This window comes from Galeopterus variegatus, unplaced genomic scaffold, assembly GCF_000696425.1.
Source record: "Galeopterus variegatus unplaced genomic scaffold, G_variegatus-3.0.2 Scaffold9647, whole genome shotgun sequence".
NCBI classification, from domain to species: domain Eukaryota; kingdom Metazoa; phylum Chordata; class Mammalia; order Dermoptera; family Cynocephalidae; genus Galeopterus; species Galeopterus variegatus.
Genome location: NW_007735758.1, coordinates 38,836 through 54,544, shown reverse-complemented (window position 1 = coordinate 54,544; position 15,709 = coordinate 38,836). Strand labels below are relative to the sequence as shown.

Below are 15,709 nucleotides of genomic sequence, written 5' to 3'. Positions count from 1 at the left end.
GGCCTTCCTCATGTTCATCCTATACGTATTGCCTTTCGCTTGAGCACCTACCCCTGGTCCAGTCAGGCATGGCCCAACTGGCAGAGAATTCATTTGGTGGTGATGGCAAATGCCACAACTCTAGGCGGAAAGAACGTTGAGGGTTTAGAGACACAGAAAGGGACCGAGGGTCTGGAAGCCACCTAAAGCTTCACAGCATCCTCTTCAGGGAAGTTCTGTCCTCAAGGTCTAATCTCTCCCCATGTTTTCTCCTTCCACAAACTCTTCCATTCTCTTGGGCAAAGAAATATAGGTTTGTGAAGATTCCGAAATCCCCGAACTGAGAAGTGCATTTTCTGCTTCAAGGTGTTCTCTGAATTGCAGAAGCCCAAGAGCAGGTGCAGCCCAGAAACACAGGGAAGTTGGTATCTCCAGGGTCAACACTCAACCAATGGGGTTTGAGAGAGGAGGATAAATGTCTTCAGCCTCCTGTTCGGACACAGTTCTGGAAAGTGTTCTGGAAGTTTCTTTGAGGTCCTGTTAGAGCTGATCTCCCCTTACTCAAGAATGACCTCAATTACACACCTTTAGTGGCTTTTCAGTCCTTTCTGTCTCACTCTCACCGCTTCCTCACTCTTACTTCCTGAGACTGCTTCTCAAATAAATTACCAGCACATCTTTGTCTCGGGCTCTCTTTTTCTGGGAACTGTAAGTCATGCATGGGATTCTGGGTTCCCAGGTCTCTGGTCTAGAAGATAGGTGGCAGGTAACAGGTGGGTATGTCCCCTTGGCTGTGCAGACTTCTTCCCTATAGGGTAGGGTATCACTAGAATAAGGCTAAAGTGGTCCTCTACAGAGCGGGGTCTAGGGCAACCCCAGATGCCCAGATTGAAGCGCAGCAATGACTAGAATATAAGCTCGTTAAGGGTGTGTCCTGGCTGGTTCACCTTCACAAACTCTGCAGGCAGTCAATACTCATAGCAAAAAGAATGAAAGTAATGTATGTTAAAGGATTTTTGTAAAACACATTTGTCCAACAAAGAAATGACATTTGGTTACTCTAAAGACAATTTTTTTTTTTTTTTTTTTTGCAGCTGGCCATTAAGGGGATCAGAAACCTTGACCTTGGTGTTATAATACCATGCTCTAACAAACTGACCTAACCAGCCAGCCCTTGGTTAGTCTAAAATGTTAGATGGTTACAAGATCCAAATTCAGGAGTACTTCTCAGAAGCTGCAAATATTTATTTGATTTCATACTTAATAACTTATATACCATATCTAGCTGCTACCATAAAATTGCAGAACTTGCAGGGTCTCAAGACATCTGAATGATATATAAGATAATTAAAGAATTTTATTGGTGAGAATATTGGTGGGAAAGCATTACATGCAAATAATATTTTAATAAAGTAAAATATCCTTCAGTTTTTCAACCAAGAACTATATCTAGTTATCCTTAAGTCAATAATGACAGTGTTCTTTAATACCTGGTATATTCATTTAATACAGTTATTGAGCATTTGTCATGTGTCAGGCACTGGGCTAGGCCTTGGTTATACCAAAATGTTTGGTTTAGTCCCTGCCATAGAAACAGGTTTGATATTGTAGGGATTAGGTCCAAGTAGGCAACTATAAAAGGAAGCAAGGTGCTATGATAAAACTGTACAGAGAATGTTGTAGAACCACAGAAGTGACCTGATCTGCTTATAGAGTGGGAGTGGGGAGGGGGAGGGGAAACGATTCCTGGAGAAAACACCTGAGCTGTCCAAAGGACGGGTAAGAGTTAGTCAGGGGAAGAAGAGCTGATCCTGATGGAGCAGAAGACAATCTGGCAGTCGATTAAGGCAAGGCTTCCCACGAATGTCACCGTCATGATTTCTGTCAAATCTATACGTATATCACCAGTGCAGTTACTTAATATTTTTCTTACATTTCGTGTGTTTTGTTTTGTTTTTTTAACTAACATACCTTCTTTAGCAGTATCTTGACCAATGCATGAGAAAGCCAAGAGATAATGTTCTAATTATATTTTTTCTAGTACATTTATTAAATATTTAATAAATTAAATATTTAATAAAACATTTATTAAATAGCTATCCATTTACCTTTTTAAAATGACCTCATGTACCATCAGTTGTATTGTATAACACCTCTAGGAAAAACTGAATTACTGGAACTCCATTCAATTCATCCCTTCCCCTGCGTCCATAAGAAGAAACAGGGGCTATAAATTCCTATTTTAGATGTTACTTTTTGTCTTTAGTAAAGTTATTATACTATAAAATAGTTCAAAGTACAAGATAATGATTTCCAAAATAATTGAAATCTCTGCGAATTATTTTAGCACTTTCAGGGGATGGGACCAGAGATTTTCCTCTGGTCATGAGCTAACATATTTTCCACCGTTTTGATTCAAAATTCATTCTGTTCTTTATCTTTTAAAAACCCTAAGGAAAAAAACAGATGAATTTTTAAAAGCTGGAAAACTAGGCGACAGTGGACGGAGAGAAGAAAGGGACCGAGTCCGCCCCGGAGTGCACAACTCCGGATGGATGCAGGCAGCATTCCCTCCCCCAGCCGCCAAATTGCCTCTATTTTTAAAGACAAACTTAGGCCAGATTTCCGCGGCGCCAAGAAAACGCATATCAAAGCGAGGGATCAAGACTTTCTAGGAAATAATTTCAAAAAGCCACGTTCAATACAGGACAGAAGAGGAAACAGCTCGGCACCCGACGCGTGGGACGGAGCGTTGACCAGGGCCCCGCCCCGGGCCCCGCCCCGGCTCGCTGCTCGGCGGAGCCGCCAGGGGTCGCTGCGCGCCGTGCGGACGAGGTCGGCCTCCTCTCCTATCTCCTCCCCTCCACTGCTCTGGCCCTCAGAACGGCGTTGGCGCCAAAATCAAACCCGCCCTAGGCCGCCCCTCTCCCTCGCCGCGCGCGCCGGCACCGCCACCGCCACCGCCACCGGGAAGCCCGCCGCCCGCGCCATGGTAAGAACTGAAGGCACAATCCCGGGTTCGTTTCTCTCTAGCCCCCCCGGCGGCCTGATGCCCCGGCCTGGCGTTGGCCGCTCCCCGGGCTGCAGGGGCGGGCGCCCGGCCCTCGGGCTCCCAGCCTGTGCAGGTCGGGGCGGCGCCGCTGCCAAGCCGCCCTTCCCCGCCGCACGCCCGGAGCGGGGAGCCGGGAGGCGCGGGGGCCTACGCGGCCTCCCTGCCCGTCGGCACCCGCCTCTGTCCCCCGGGCCCGGCCGGAGGGTTCTGTTAGAGCGCGGGGAGCGTTCGCGAGCGTGACCCGAGAATCCCACAACTCCGTTGTTTGTTAAAATGGCCACTGCCCCGACGCTTCGGGCTTCGGTCACGCGAGGGCCAGCCCCCTGTAGGTTTTGGAACGGTTCCAGATTGTCTCTTTGTGAGCTCAAGTCACTTCCATAAACCGTCCGAGTTCCATGCCACTTATTCTCTGCTTCTCTTGGCAGAGAATTCGCATCTCATTAAATGGACTAAGGCTTTCTTATCTTAATTTAGTTACGTGGCCGTTATTCTGCCGAGCTCCTGGTGAACAAGGATGTAGTTGTACCGTGTTTATTTGACTATACCTTGTCCATATGTGATTATAACTGATAACGGCCTCTTTGTGGTTAAACTAACACCCCAGCCACCTGGGCGTAAAATGGTGTAAGGATCCACACAGGACCACAGTTAAATTCTGTTACCAGTGCTCTGTGTTATCGTATTTCTCTTTATAGAATTGCTGGCCTAATATAGCTGACTACTGAGAACTACGTAGCACAAATGCATTACTTTTGTGCTCTTACCTAATGTCTCTTTACACGTGAATCAACTTTTTTTAAAAATGAAATATCAGTGTTTGTTATAGCAATATGCACATTGTCCCCCAAAAAGGAAACAAATGTTCAAAAATGGGAGAGTCCAACGTACAGATAAAGCCTTCACCTGACATTCACATCTGATATTAGTTTAATTTACTTTAAATAAATATGTTAGGTCTAATTTCTCTTTTGCCAATAATTCCTTACCCATATCAAACACTGACACAGTCAATCTATTATGTGTAACGACAAAGGCAATTTTTACTAACGAAATTTAAATGTAAAACGAAACGTAACATAATTCAGAGCTTGGTGAATAAACGCCCATTTTATTTCGCTTAAATACCATCTAATACTAAATGGTTTGATGTGCTGTTAACTGTTTTCAGATGCGTACTTCTGATAATGAGAAACCTAAAATAAATTGGAATAAAACTTTTTATAAGATGTGTAGTTTCTATTTTTTATAGTGTTATGTTGGTCAAAGATAAACTTTTGTTCTCTTTCCTGATTGTGAATTAATAGAAGTTTGTTTTGATTTGGTTGGATATATTGGGTAAACAGTTATAAGTCCAGGCGTATTTTTGAAATTGAAGAAGTGCAGTGCCCAACTCTGAAGGCCATAGATGGCATCTACTTTTTAATTTTCAAAATTTTATTGTAATTGATCAGGACTGACTTGAGGAATTCTGTAACTCCTAATTGGAGAAGGATCTTTAGATACATAATATTTTAAAGTGGTTTAAAATACTTTGGTCGACTAGGAAGCTTCATAGTCCTCAGGTCAAGTTTTGAGTCTCTTTACTTATAATTTGAATAATCTCTGTACTATCAGGAGGTTTTTTCTAGTCTTAAGTATTAAAGGAATCTTCGTTGATTTTTTTTTTTTTTTTCGGAGAAATTTCCAAACATGGATATAAATATGGCTTCTCTTCCATTAGTTATTCTAATTCTGGCCATGATAGTCTCCTACTGTGGTTAATAATAAAAGTTATTTTTAGTCATAAAAGAGAGTGATGAATGAATCAGCCTGGAAACAATGTAAGGGAATGATACAGCTCATCCACATCTCTTGAGTAACTTTCGTAGCTACTTAACTATGTATTGAGAGATTTTCTAAAACTGTGTGCCCCAGGACACTAGATTCTCTTCATTGACCTCCTCTGGGGACAGATTCTTGTGGAGGGCAACTGGCTTTCCAAGGGGCTGTTTATAATACCAAAATGTTAGGAGCCTTTTCTAAAACTTTGGGATTTGTTTTTTGCTGATGCAGCCACAAACTAAAGTCACAAAGGGATTCTCACTGTCCCACAGCACTCCTGACATGGCCTCCAGATTTTGGGCTGAGAAAAGCAGGGTTTTTAACCATGGGGGCACAATTAAAACACCTGGAGATTTTTAAAATATGCATGCCTAGGCCCCATCCCAGAGATTCTGGCTCAGTTAATATGAGATGTGCCTGGGCATCAGTATTTTTTAAAGCTCCTGAGATGATTCTAATATATGGCAGTTTGAGACCCATGGCCTGGAGAAATAAGCTGAAAGATCCTTCTAACTGCCTTTATTTATTCAGACATCTGCAGAGGTCAGAGGGAAAGGAGGCTAATAAAGCCGTACTGGACTGTAGCTCTTAGCCCTAGGTTTAGTGAACGGGTATATATGGTTTCCTGGAGCTTGCCTACCTGAGATTTCTCTGACTTATCTCTCCAAGCAAGGCAATACATGGGTATCACAGAATTCCCTATATTAATTCACCCTGTCTTGTATCCACGAGAGTGGGGTAGGTGTTGTGGGGCTTGGGAGCCTGAACAGCCTTAAACTTTAGAGTTGGGGGCTTTAATACATGGTCGTGAAGTTAAAGGCCACGCTTTATGTCTGTTCTAAGCTGGCACTAACCCCTGGGAAGGCAAAAGCAGTTCATGTTCTGAAGTTTTTCAGTCTGCTGAGAAAGACAATAAACACATCTTTTAAGTGCAGTAAGTGGTTTGATGAAGGTGTGTTCTAGGAACACATGCTTAGCTTGGGAACTCAGGGAAGTTCTCCTGGAGAGAGAATGCCTAAACTAAGCCTTGGGACATGTTTCAGAGTTTTGAGAAAGCAAGAAGAGAAGGTGTTTTAGGTAGAGAAACAACATTTTGTAAAAGGCATAGAAATGAGACATACTGCTTCAAGGAGAGAATTAGAAGTAGTTTTTGTATTACAGCTCAAGTTCCTTAACTTTCCATATTGTTATGATAAAATTTGAGGTGGGGAGTGGTAGAAGAGGCTATGAGAGGTAGGTTGGAGTCAGGAGATAGAGGGCCTTGTATATCATACTACTGGTGCTTGGATACTTATGGGTAGTTTGGAGCCACTGAAGGATTTTGAGCAAGGGAAAGGCCTGGTCAGATTTGCTTTTTCAAATGTGAACTTAGAGGGTGAGATAAGATGTAATTGGGGGATCACAGGAGACAAACAATGAAGGCTTGAACTGAGGTAATGGTAGTAGAGATGGTTAAGCACTGAAATTGGCAGACTTGGTGTTGGTTGTATGTGGGGGAGGAGAGAAGAAAGCCTGTAGGATGACTACCAGGCCTCTGGCTTGGGTAACAAGGTGGTATCTAACAGAGACTCAAGATCTAGAACAGCAGGTTAGGGGACTAGGTGTAAGGGGGGAAGAGTTCAGTTTAGACCACCTGAGTTTAAAGTCCGTCGAGCAGACAGGTAGATACATGAGATTGAAACTAAGGAACACACCCAGGGATGGATGTAAAGATTTGAGGTCTCGGCATAAGTGTTAATTAAAACCAAGAAAGCACATAAAATTAAAGAAAAGGGTGTTAGGCGATGGGTGGATTGATAACTGAACCCTAGGGAATAGTGTTTTAGAGTGGATAGAAGGAGAAAAGTAAATACAAACTTTGAGGCTAATTATTTACCCATGTGACTCATCAAGAAACACCTGGTAATTTTATCGCTGTAGAAGTGAGTTAGTGGGTTTCTAGTTTTGTAAGAAGAATTAAGACTCGTGTATTCTGGTATGTAGTGAGAATGGCAATTCCAAATTCCTTGCCCCATCTATTATAAGTTCACATTTTGTGATGGAGTTTTGGTTGGATAAGGTCAGTCTTTAATTGTTTTATATCTGCTTTTTAAGTAAGCAGTTAATGTTCCCTATGATCATATGCAATTTTTGAGAAAGATGCAGATCACTTAAGAGATGTTAGTGTGGAATCCTGTGTTAGGGACCTAGAGATGATGGTTCTCACTCTTTTCTGCAAATCTTTGGGTTGAAGAAATTTGGCTCTCTTTTTTTTAAAAAATTGAATTTTAGTTTTATGTATACTATATATAATATATAGTAAAATTTATTATAACTTATACATATCAGTTACATATTAATTATCTTAATTTCAGATTGGCTAAACAGTATTCCAGAATAATAGTAAACTGAGTAGGTTTCTATTTTCTACCTGGGTAGATTTTTCTTCCTCTAGCCTACCTTCCACATTACGGTTATAATTAATTTACTAAAATGTAACTCTAATCTTGTCATTCCCCTGCTTTAGAAATTACTTAGTAGTTCCGTCTTGTCTGGAATAAAGACCACTCTCCTGGGTTGGATAGTTAGCCTTCCACAATCTGGCCCCAGACAACCTTTCTCATCTCATCCTCTCTTCTCCCTGCGTACTCCATAAAATAACCATCCCAGAGTGCTTGTCTTTCTGGAGCATTCCGTGTACTTCCATTATATTGTGCCTGTGTGTGGTCTGCCAAGGACACGCTTCTCACCATTTCTCAACTTGCCAAAATCCTCTTCATCTCTAGCCTTCTAGATAACCTTTCTTTCTCCCCAGGGTGGAATTAGTTTATTCTATCCTGGGTATTTATGTAGCAATTTGAGCATGTAGCTGTTCATTAGTTATAAGTAATTGTGTCTATTTATTTTCTTTGAAGGATTGTAAACCTTTTGAGGGTAAATACAGTGGCTTATCATTAATTCGTTTTATAAATATTGAATTTCTACAAAATGCCAGTCTCTTTGTCAGTCACTATACTTATTATATTGGCAGCACCTACCACAAGGGTTTAGGCCTGGCTCTGAGATTATCAAACCTGGTGGTAACAGACAAGATTATGTATAAAATTTCAGATAATGTTTCAGACCAAGTTGTTTTAAAATGTGTTGTTTAAAAAAAGTACAGTGTTTACTTTTCTACTTTTGTGCTTTAGTCGAAGAAGAAAGGACTGAGTGCAGAAGAAAAGAGAGCTCGTATGATGGAAATATTTTTTGAAACAGTAAGTTGTTTTCCTTAAGATTTTTAGTATTTTGTGTAATTTTCATGTTAAGTATATGTCAAGAAGAAAAGAGAGCTCGTATGATGGAAATATTTTTTGAAACAGTAAGTTGTTTTCCTTAAGATTTTTAGTATTTTGCGTAATTTTCATGTTAAGTATATGTCATTCGATGTTAACTGTCCCTTCTTCATTAGAGATTAATATTGACCAGTTTCTTAAAGAATGAATAAGATTCTACAAACGTTTGTGGTTCCTGTGAGCTATGGAGTATGAAAGAACCATATCCCATTGTTGGTAGTCTCTTTTTGGGGGGCGGGGCGGGGGGAAAGTTGGTCGGTTCTGGAATCCAAACCCTTGACTTTGGTGGTGTTATCAGTACTGTGCTCTAACCAAGTGAGTGACTGGCCAGCCTGGTAGAGTCTCTTCTATCCAGACTGTTACATACTGGCACCAGATTATCTTTCTGAAGCACGTATTTGATTGTTTCTTCCCTTTTCTGCCTGAAAATAATAATGGATAATAGCTAACATCTAATGAGTGCTGCCTAGGTGACAATCACTGTTCCAACACTTGGTGAAGATTACGTTTTATCCATATATCAACTCTGTAAGGTAGGAACTATTGTTGTCATCCTCATTTTATAGATGAGAACACCTGAGACACAGAGTACCTAGGAAGCTGGTCCTGGGTCTCAAAAAATAGAAGTGATAGTACCAGGATTCAAACGAAGAAGGATCATCTGATTTTAGAGGGAGTAAAAAATACTGCTTCTTTGCATGTATAAATTTGTCTATAGTGTAACATACATATGATGCAGGCCTCCTTAATTTATTCCAGAAATTTGTGCCTGCCACTACAGGTTGAGCATCCCACATCTCAAAATCCAAGATCCAAATGCTCCAAAATCTGAAATTTGAGTGCCAACATGATGCTCAAAGGAAATGCTTTCTGGCGTATTTTGGATTTTCAGATTTGGGATACTCAACTGGTAGAATGCCAATATTCCAAAATCCAAAAAAATCTGAAATCCATCCAGTCCCAAGCTTTTTGGATAAGGGATGCTCAACCTGTAATGGAAAGTATGTTTAAGACTTCAACTCCTAAGTGGCAGAGCCAAGGTTCAAACCCAGGCACCTGGGTCTAGAGCCTACTCTCTTCACCATGTTGCTTGCTATACAGTGGCTTTTCTTTGCTTCCATGTCAAATAGACCTTTGAGCTAAAAAAAAAAAAAGAGAGAGAGAGAGAGAGAAAGAGAAAAATTAAGTCCGTGTGGCTTGGCAGGACCTTCGGAGCCTAGTCAGCCCCACCCTACTGGCTATTTTTATCATATACAAATGTGAGTAAGATGGGGAAAATGGTAAAATAATATTAAATTAATAAGATCCCTTTTCATTTTGATAAGGCAGATACTTAGTAAAACAAGCAAAATAAACTGGGGGTTTTTTGTTTTTTTTTTTTAAGTATTTGCCCTCTAAGTGTAATCTTACTGTTCCTAAAAGTCATTGGCAGTTCAGAACAGGGTATCATACTAATAATGATGATATGATTAGGATGATAAATTGATGAAGTTTGTATGTGAAAATTCTGACAATTTATTCTTCTGCTGAGTTGAAATATTTTTCTTATGGACTCCGCGCAAGAAAAGTAATTCCTGCTAGGCATAGAAAGCTGGGGAGAGGGGTTGGGGAAATTATTTTGTCCTTTACAATATTGCTAATTGTCTCAAGTATCAAAGTTGGCTGTTTCTGATTGAAAAATTTTCAACTCTGCCCTCATTTGAATACCATTAAGACATTAAAGACTATGATACTAATGAGTATTAGCAACTTAAAGAAGTTCAGTAATCAGTGAGTTTTTCTGTAAAGCTAGGAATAATTGTATTATTTATTGATTGATTTCAGTACATATATTCCTGTTTTTTCTACATTATAGTCTAATCAGTTGCTTCTCATTTATTTAATTAGTTCTTTGATGCAATTGAAGAATATAATTGATTTGGGAAAAGTAACAGAGACCATTTCATTTATTCTGTCATGAATGGGATATGGTATATACAGGATCCAGACTTAAGACAAAAGTTGATAAGTATTAGACATAAGCCCTTAAACAATTCAAAACAAATCAACACTATGGTGCAGAGTGAAAACCATTGATTCTGAAATTCAAATTCTGGAATTTGGATTCTAATTCCATTGTTTCAATTGGGAAGTAAAGATTCCAACAAAATCAAATATAGTCACTCCAGGGTTTGTTATATAGTTTGACTTTATTTAGATGTGAATAGTAGCTCCTTTTTAAAACACTAATGTCATGGGAAAGTGCTCATAATATAATGTTAAGTAGAAAACACAATATAAAAAAATGTAATGCAGAATGATCACAAATACAGTAGTAAGTGGATTTTTATTTTATGCTCTATTTTCTCAGTTGCCTACACTGAACATACATTACCTTTTTAATCAAATGAGAAAACCAACTAACAGAGCACCACATACTGTGTTGCCTGTAATCATAAGCAGGCCATCCATGAAGTTTTGAAAATTTTTTTGAAACACAATCATTGGTAATGTCAGCTTGTGAAGAGTAAGAACCTTCAGGCACAAAATAGTCCACCAATTAACATTTGTTGAGTTGTTCTAAAAATTACCTCAGCAAACACTTAAACGAGTAGCTCTTCATTGGCACACAAGTCTCTCTGGAATGACCATGCTTATACCCAGAGAATTTTATATAAATATATAAATGGAGAAAAAGAGACAGACATAATCATATATATGTATTGATACGTATGCATATAGATGTGCATGTGTGTTTGAAGAGCTAATGTAATAAAAAGATTTCTTTACCCATTGCACTCAGAAAGAACATGGGAACGGTACAGCTCAGTGATTGAGAACTTGCATCTAGAGCCTGTTTTTCCCGATAGCTTTGTAACCTTAAGCAAGTTACTTGGCCTCTCTACATCCCAGTTTCTTCGGTAATAAAAAGATTTCTTTACCCATTGCACTCAGAAAGAACATGGGAACGGTACAGCTCAGTAATTGAGAACTTGCATCTAGAGCCTGTTTTTCCCGATAGCTTTGTAACCTTAAGCAAGTTACTTGGCCTCTCTACATCCCAGTTTCTTTGTCTGTTAAAAAAGGATGATAATAATAGTACCGAGCTGAGTGTTGGTATGAGGATCAAATGTGATAATCTGTGTAAAGCATTAATGTAAAACATTACAATGCCTAGGTTTAAGTGCTTAATTAAATGTTAGCTAGTATTATAACTATGTGTTTTCCGTGGTATCTTACACATATATTTTTTTAAGAGCTAGAACCATTGTGTTCATCTCTCCTTTAATATCTCTGTTTAATGCTGAGGAGGCTAAGAACTAAAATTTACATGAGATCATTTGCTTTGTCCACTTAAGTGACCACACGAGTTCTGAGGCTAGTTCTTTGCAAGCCCATTTATTTATAAAGCAAACAACCCCACTGGGGCGGCCAGTATGTTGAGGGCTCTTCCTTGGTAATCACATACAAGTATAGGCAGATGCCTCAGTGAGTTCATGTTCTTTTTGTATGGAATCTAAAGCATTTGCAAAGAGGTTTGATTAATTCATTTTTCTAATGCATTAGGGGCCTAAAGTCAGTAGTTTATTATATGTTCCCTAAGATCCTAAAGTATTAATCTTTAAGCAATTTATTCCCAGGTGTGCAAAAATTGATCTCATACTCACCACATCCAATGACTTAGTATTTTCCTTATCTTACTAAATCTTAGGTGTAGTGAGATGAAATTTTTTCACCATTTTATTATGAAAATTTTCAAATATCAAATATACAGCACAGATGATGTAGCAGAGTTTTTCAGTGAATACCCATATGCCCACCACTGAGATTCTACCCTTAACATTTTACTCTACTTGCTTTATTATATATTCATCTATCCACTCCTTTATCCATCCATTGATTTTTTTGGGGGGGGGACACTTCAAAGCAGTTCTTTATATATATCCTGGGTTCCAGGCTTTTGTTGGGTCCATATTTTGCAAATATTTTCTTTTAGTTAGTGTTTGTCTTTTCAATTTCTTAACAGTGTCCTTGGATGAGCAGAAGTTTTTAATTTTTATGAAGTTTAATTTTTATCCAATTGAAGTTGCCTTTTCAAATTTATTTTGAAAGAAATGGACCAAGATTTCCATAACAATAATCACAGTATTTCTGTTCTAATTACCGAATACTTTAGTCTTTTCAAATAATTTCATTTTTGTTATCCAAGTTTTTTTTTTTTTTTAACCACTTCAAGTAAGGCTTATTACCAGTAGAAAGGAGTATTCTATGTAGATTGTTTTTCTGACCATAATATTAAATATTCTACATACATATCTTTCCATAATCTTTTGCTTTGCATATGGTGGACATGCAATATTTTAGGTGAGTAATTGATAGGAGGCAATGAATTGAATAATTTTCCTATTTAGGTATAGCTCTTCCATGAAACCACAAATGTAAAAACAGTCTGACAGTCTGTTTGCTTTTAGTTAGAACTGCTAACTCTGTAAAGTGTGATAATATGCTAAGCAAAGCACTGTTTGTGTTTTCTAAAATTCGAAGTGTCAGAGAAGCTAATTATTTCATGGTTCCAAGTAATCTGCCATAATAGTTTTTATTCTTCAGCGAGAAGATGTTCTTTAGGTTCTGACCTCTAAATGCTTTTTTGCTCATGCAAAAGTCTGCCCATTTTGAGTTCTATTGAGGGTATTGAATGAGATAATTGCAAAGTTTCTCCTAACTCCAATATACTTGTTCTGTTGCACTGTTCATTTCCAGACATAGGTTTGTTTTTGTTTTTTAAAAAGATGATTGGTAAGGGGATCTTAACCGTTGACTTGGTGTTGTCAGCATCACGCTCTCCCAAGTGAGCTAACCAGCCATCGCAATATAGGGATCCGAACCCGTGGCCTTGATGTTATCAGCACCACACTTTCCCAAGTGAGCCACAGGCTGGCCCTCAGACATAGTTTTTTAATACAATGTTTTATGAACATAATTCTGGTAAATATGGTATATAGTAGAGAACAATGCATGTTTTTCATCTTTTTTTTTTTAACCTTCTTAAACAGAAAGATGTATTTCAATTAAAAGAGTTGGAGAAGATTGCTCCCAAAGAGAAAGGCATTAGTAAGTATCGATGATATGCTTGAATATTTTGGGAAATATCTGTCATCTTTTCTGCCAACAGTCTTTCACGCTATGGAAAACAAATTTCTGGAGATGTATGAATGTATGTAAAGAATGTATGTAAAGAATGTATGTAAAAGTCCCTGTGTGATGTCTGTGGGGTGTGGCCACAATTCTTGTGTTTTGTGTGTGGAGCATCTGCTCTAGAAAAATTTAAAATGGAATACACATGTACACATACATATACATACACACAATATATACATTAATTTGTGAGTGTAATTCAAAAGAAGTAAAAGCTATTCATTTATGTTCTAGTATTTATTAAATGCAACTTCATATCTTTACATGTTGTATTAGTTTCCTAGGGCTGTCGTAAAAAATTATCACAAATGTGGTGGCTTAAAACAAGAGAAATTTATTTTCTGACAGTTCTGGAGGCCAGAAGTTTGAAATCAAGGTATTGGCAGGTGTATTAGTCCTTTTTGTGTTGCTAAAACAGAACACCTGAGACTGGGTAATTTATAAAGAACAGAGTTTTATTTGGCTCGCAGTTCTGGGACAGCTGCATCTGGCACGGGCCTCAGGGTGCTTCTACTCATGGTGGAAAGCAGCAGTCAGCCGGCAGGTACAAGCAAATCACATGGTGAGAGGAGCGAGAGAGAGAGAGAGAGAGAGAGAGAGAGGGAGAGGGAGAGGGAGAGGGAGAGGGAGGGAGAGGGAGAGAGAGAGAGAGAGGAGGTGCCAGGGTCTTTTAAACAACCATCTCTTGTGGGAATAGAGGGAGATCTCACTCAGGCTCCCCTCCCCCAGGGAGAGCAGTAATCCATTCATGAGAGATCCACCCCCATGACTCAAACAGTTCCCAGCACTGCCACAGTGGGGATCAGATTTCCACGTGAGTTTTGGCGAGGACAACACATGCAAACTCTATCAGCAGGATTGGTTCCTTATGGAGGTTCTGAAGGAGAATCCATTTCACACTTCTCTTCTAACTTCTGGTGGCTGCCAGCAGTGCTTGGCTTATAGACAACAGCACTCTGATCTCTGTCTTCGTCTTTACATGGCCTTCCCTTCTGTGTCAGTGTGTTTTCTCCCCTCTGTCTCTTAAAAGGACAAAAGTCATTGGATTTAGGACCCACCCTAAATTCAGGATGATCTCCTCTTGAGATCCTTAACTTAATTATTAATTACATCTGAAGGGGCGCTCGGACGAAGGAATCACGCGAGACCCGGGCTAACAGTTTGCCAGAGAAGTTCTGCTTTATTCAAGGACTGCGCGTACATGTATAGGGTGCTGTGCTCCGGGGTGGGAGAGAGTGGACGGGGCAGTAACTGATTGGACAGGGCTGGGCAGGAGGTGAGCCTTGACCTGTGAATGGCTGAGGTTTGGCGCGGGTGGGCTTGGGTGTTGGCACCAGTGAGCTTGTTTACTGTGGAGAAGAACCAGGAAGGGCGCCATATTGCCAGGGTGTGTCCCTGTTCAGGCACCCATGGGGTCCCTACATTCCTCCCTTTTTCCTCTATTGTGCGGAGTGGGTCGCCGTGATCTTCGAGCTACTTCCTGCTGGACGGGGGCGTAGTAGGGGAAGAGGAATTGGGGGAAGATTGGGGATTTTGTAACAGGACCCAAAAGAGGGTAGAGAATAAGATAATTTCGAAGAGGGAGAACTCTAGAAAGGTTCCCTGAAGCCACAGGTCGGTGATTTGTTGAGTCCAGTGTGTGTAGGAGGCTGTAGAGGAGAGCATCCAGGCGTCTGTGGCCAAAGCTTCCAGGAACAAGGACCATCGATGAGGAGGTCCATTTTAACAGCGGGTTAGCTGATCTGGTGGAGAACAGGCAGGATCCTCGGTGGCCAGGAGCTGGTAGTTTCTAAGTAAAAGCTGGTTAAAAGTTTGGTTAGAAATCCTTCCGAGTTGAGTTTGAATGAATTTTATAATGCTTGGTTTGATCAAAAAGAAAACATAGATATGGGGAACTGGCTTGAGGGATTAATTTACTCCCTGTAAGGGGAATGGTAACGAGACTTCAGCATCCAGCTGGAGAACAATCCCCTGTGGAAGGGAGTAGTGTGGTTTTACCTTGTTTACCTTGTTTTCCTGTAATAGTTTCTCGCACCGTGAACCGCCAAACGTAAGGGGACTTAGAAACACCTACTAGGCACAGTAAGCGAAACAGGATAATGTTAACGGGAGTGGTCATTGTTCCTGTAATGGAGGGAGACTTGGGAGTTGGGATAAACGGAGTTTGAGGGGGTTAGAGGGATTAGCAGTGCAGGCAAACGTTTCAGTTTTTTGAAAGGGTGTGTCTTGAACTTGCAGGGTACACGTAGGTTCTGTGGAATCTGCTGGTGAAGCCGAGAAGCAGGGTTTTAACCTAGAAATGTGGATACTTGGTTTTTTGGTAGGGAAAGCTTGGCAGCTGTGGGAGTGCAAAGAATGACTGGGCAAG

The 15,709-nt window shown here is 40.0% G+C and overlaps 1 protein-coding gene across 1 annotated transcript in view; it reads left to right on the top strand.

Annotated features, from left to right (window-relative positions):
* Nucleotides 1–2,947: 2,947 nt before the first annotated feature.
* Nucleotides 2,948–15,709, top strand: part of LOC103609469 (meiotic nuclear division protein 1 homolog) — a gene marked incomplete at its 3' end in the record, with an annotated part of 16,364 nt that continues 3,602 nt past the window's right edge. The window contains exons 1-3 of the mRNA XM_008593786.1: nucleotides 2,948–2,971; nucleotides 8,023–8,088; nucleotides 13,200–13,257. Of these exons, the coding sequence (XP_008592008.1) occupies nucleotides 2,969–2,971; nucleotides 8,023–8,088; nucleotides 13,200–13,257 (127 nt within the window). The remainder of the gene's footprint in view (nucleotides 2,972–8,022; nucleotides 8,089–13,199; nucleotides 13,258–15,709) is intronic.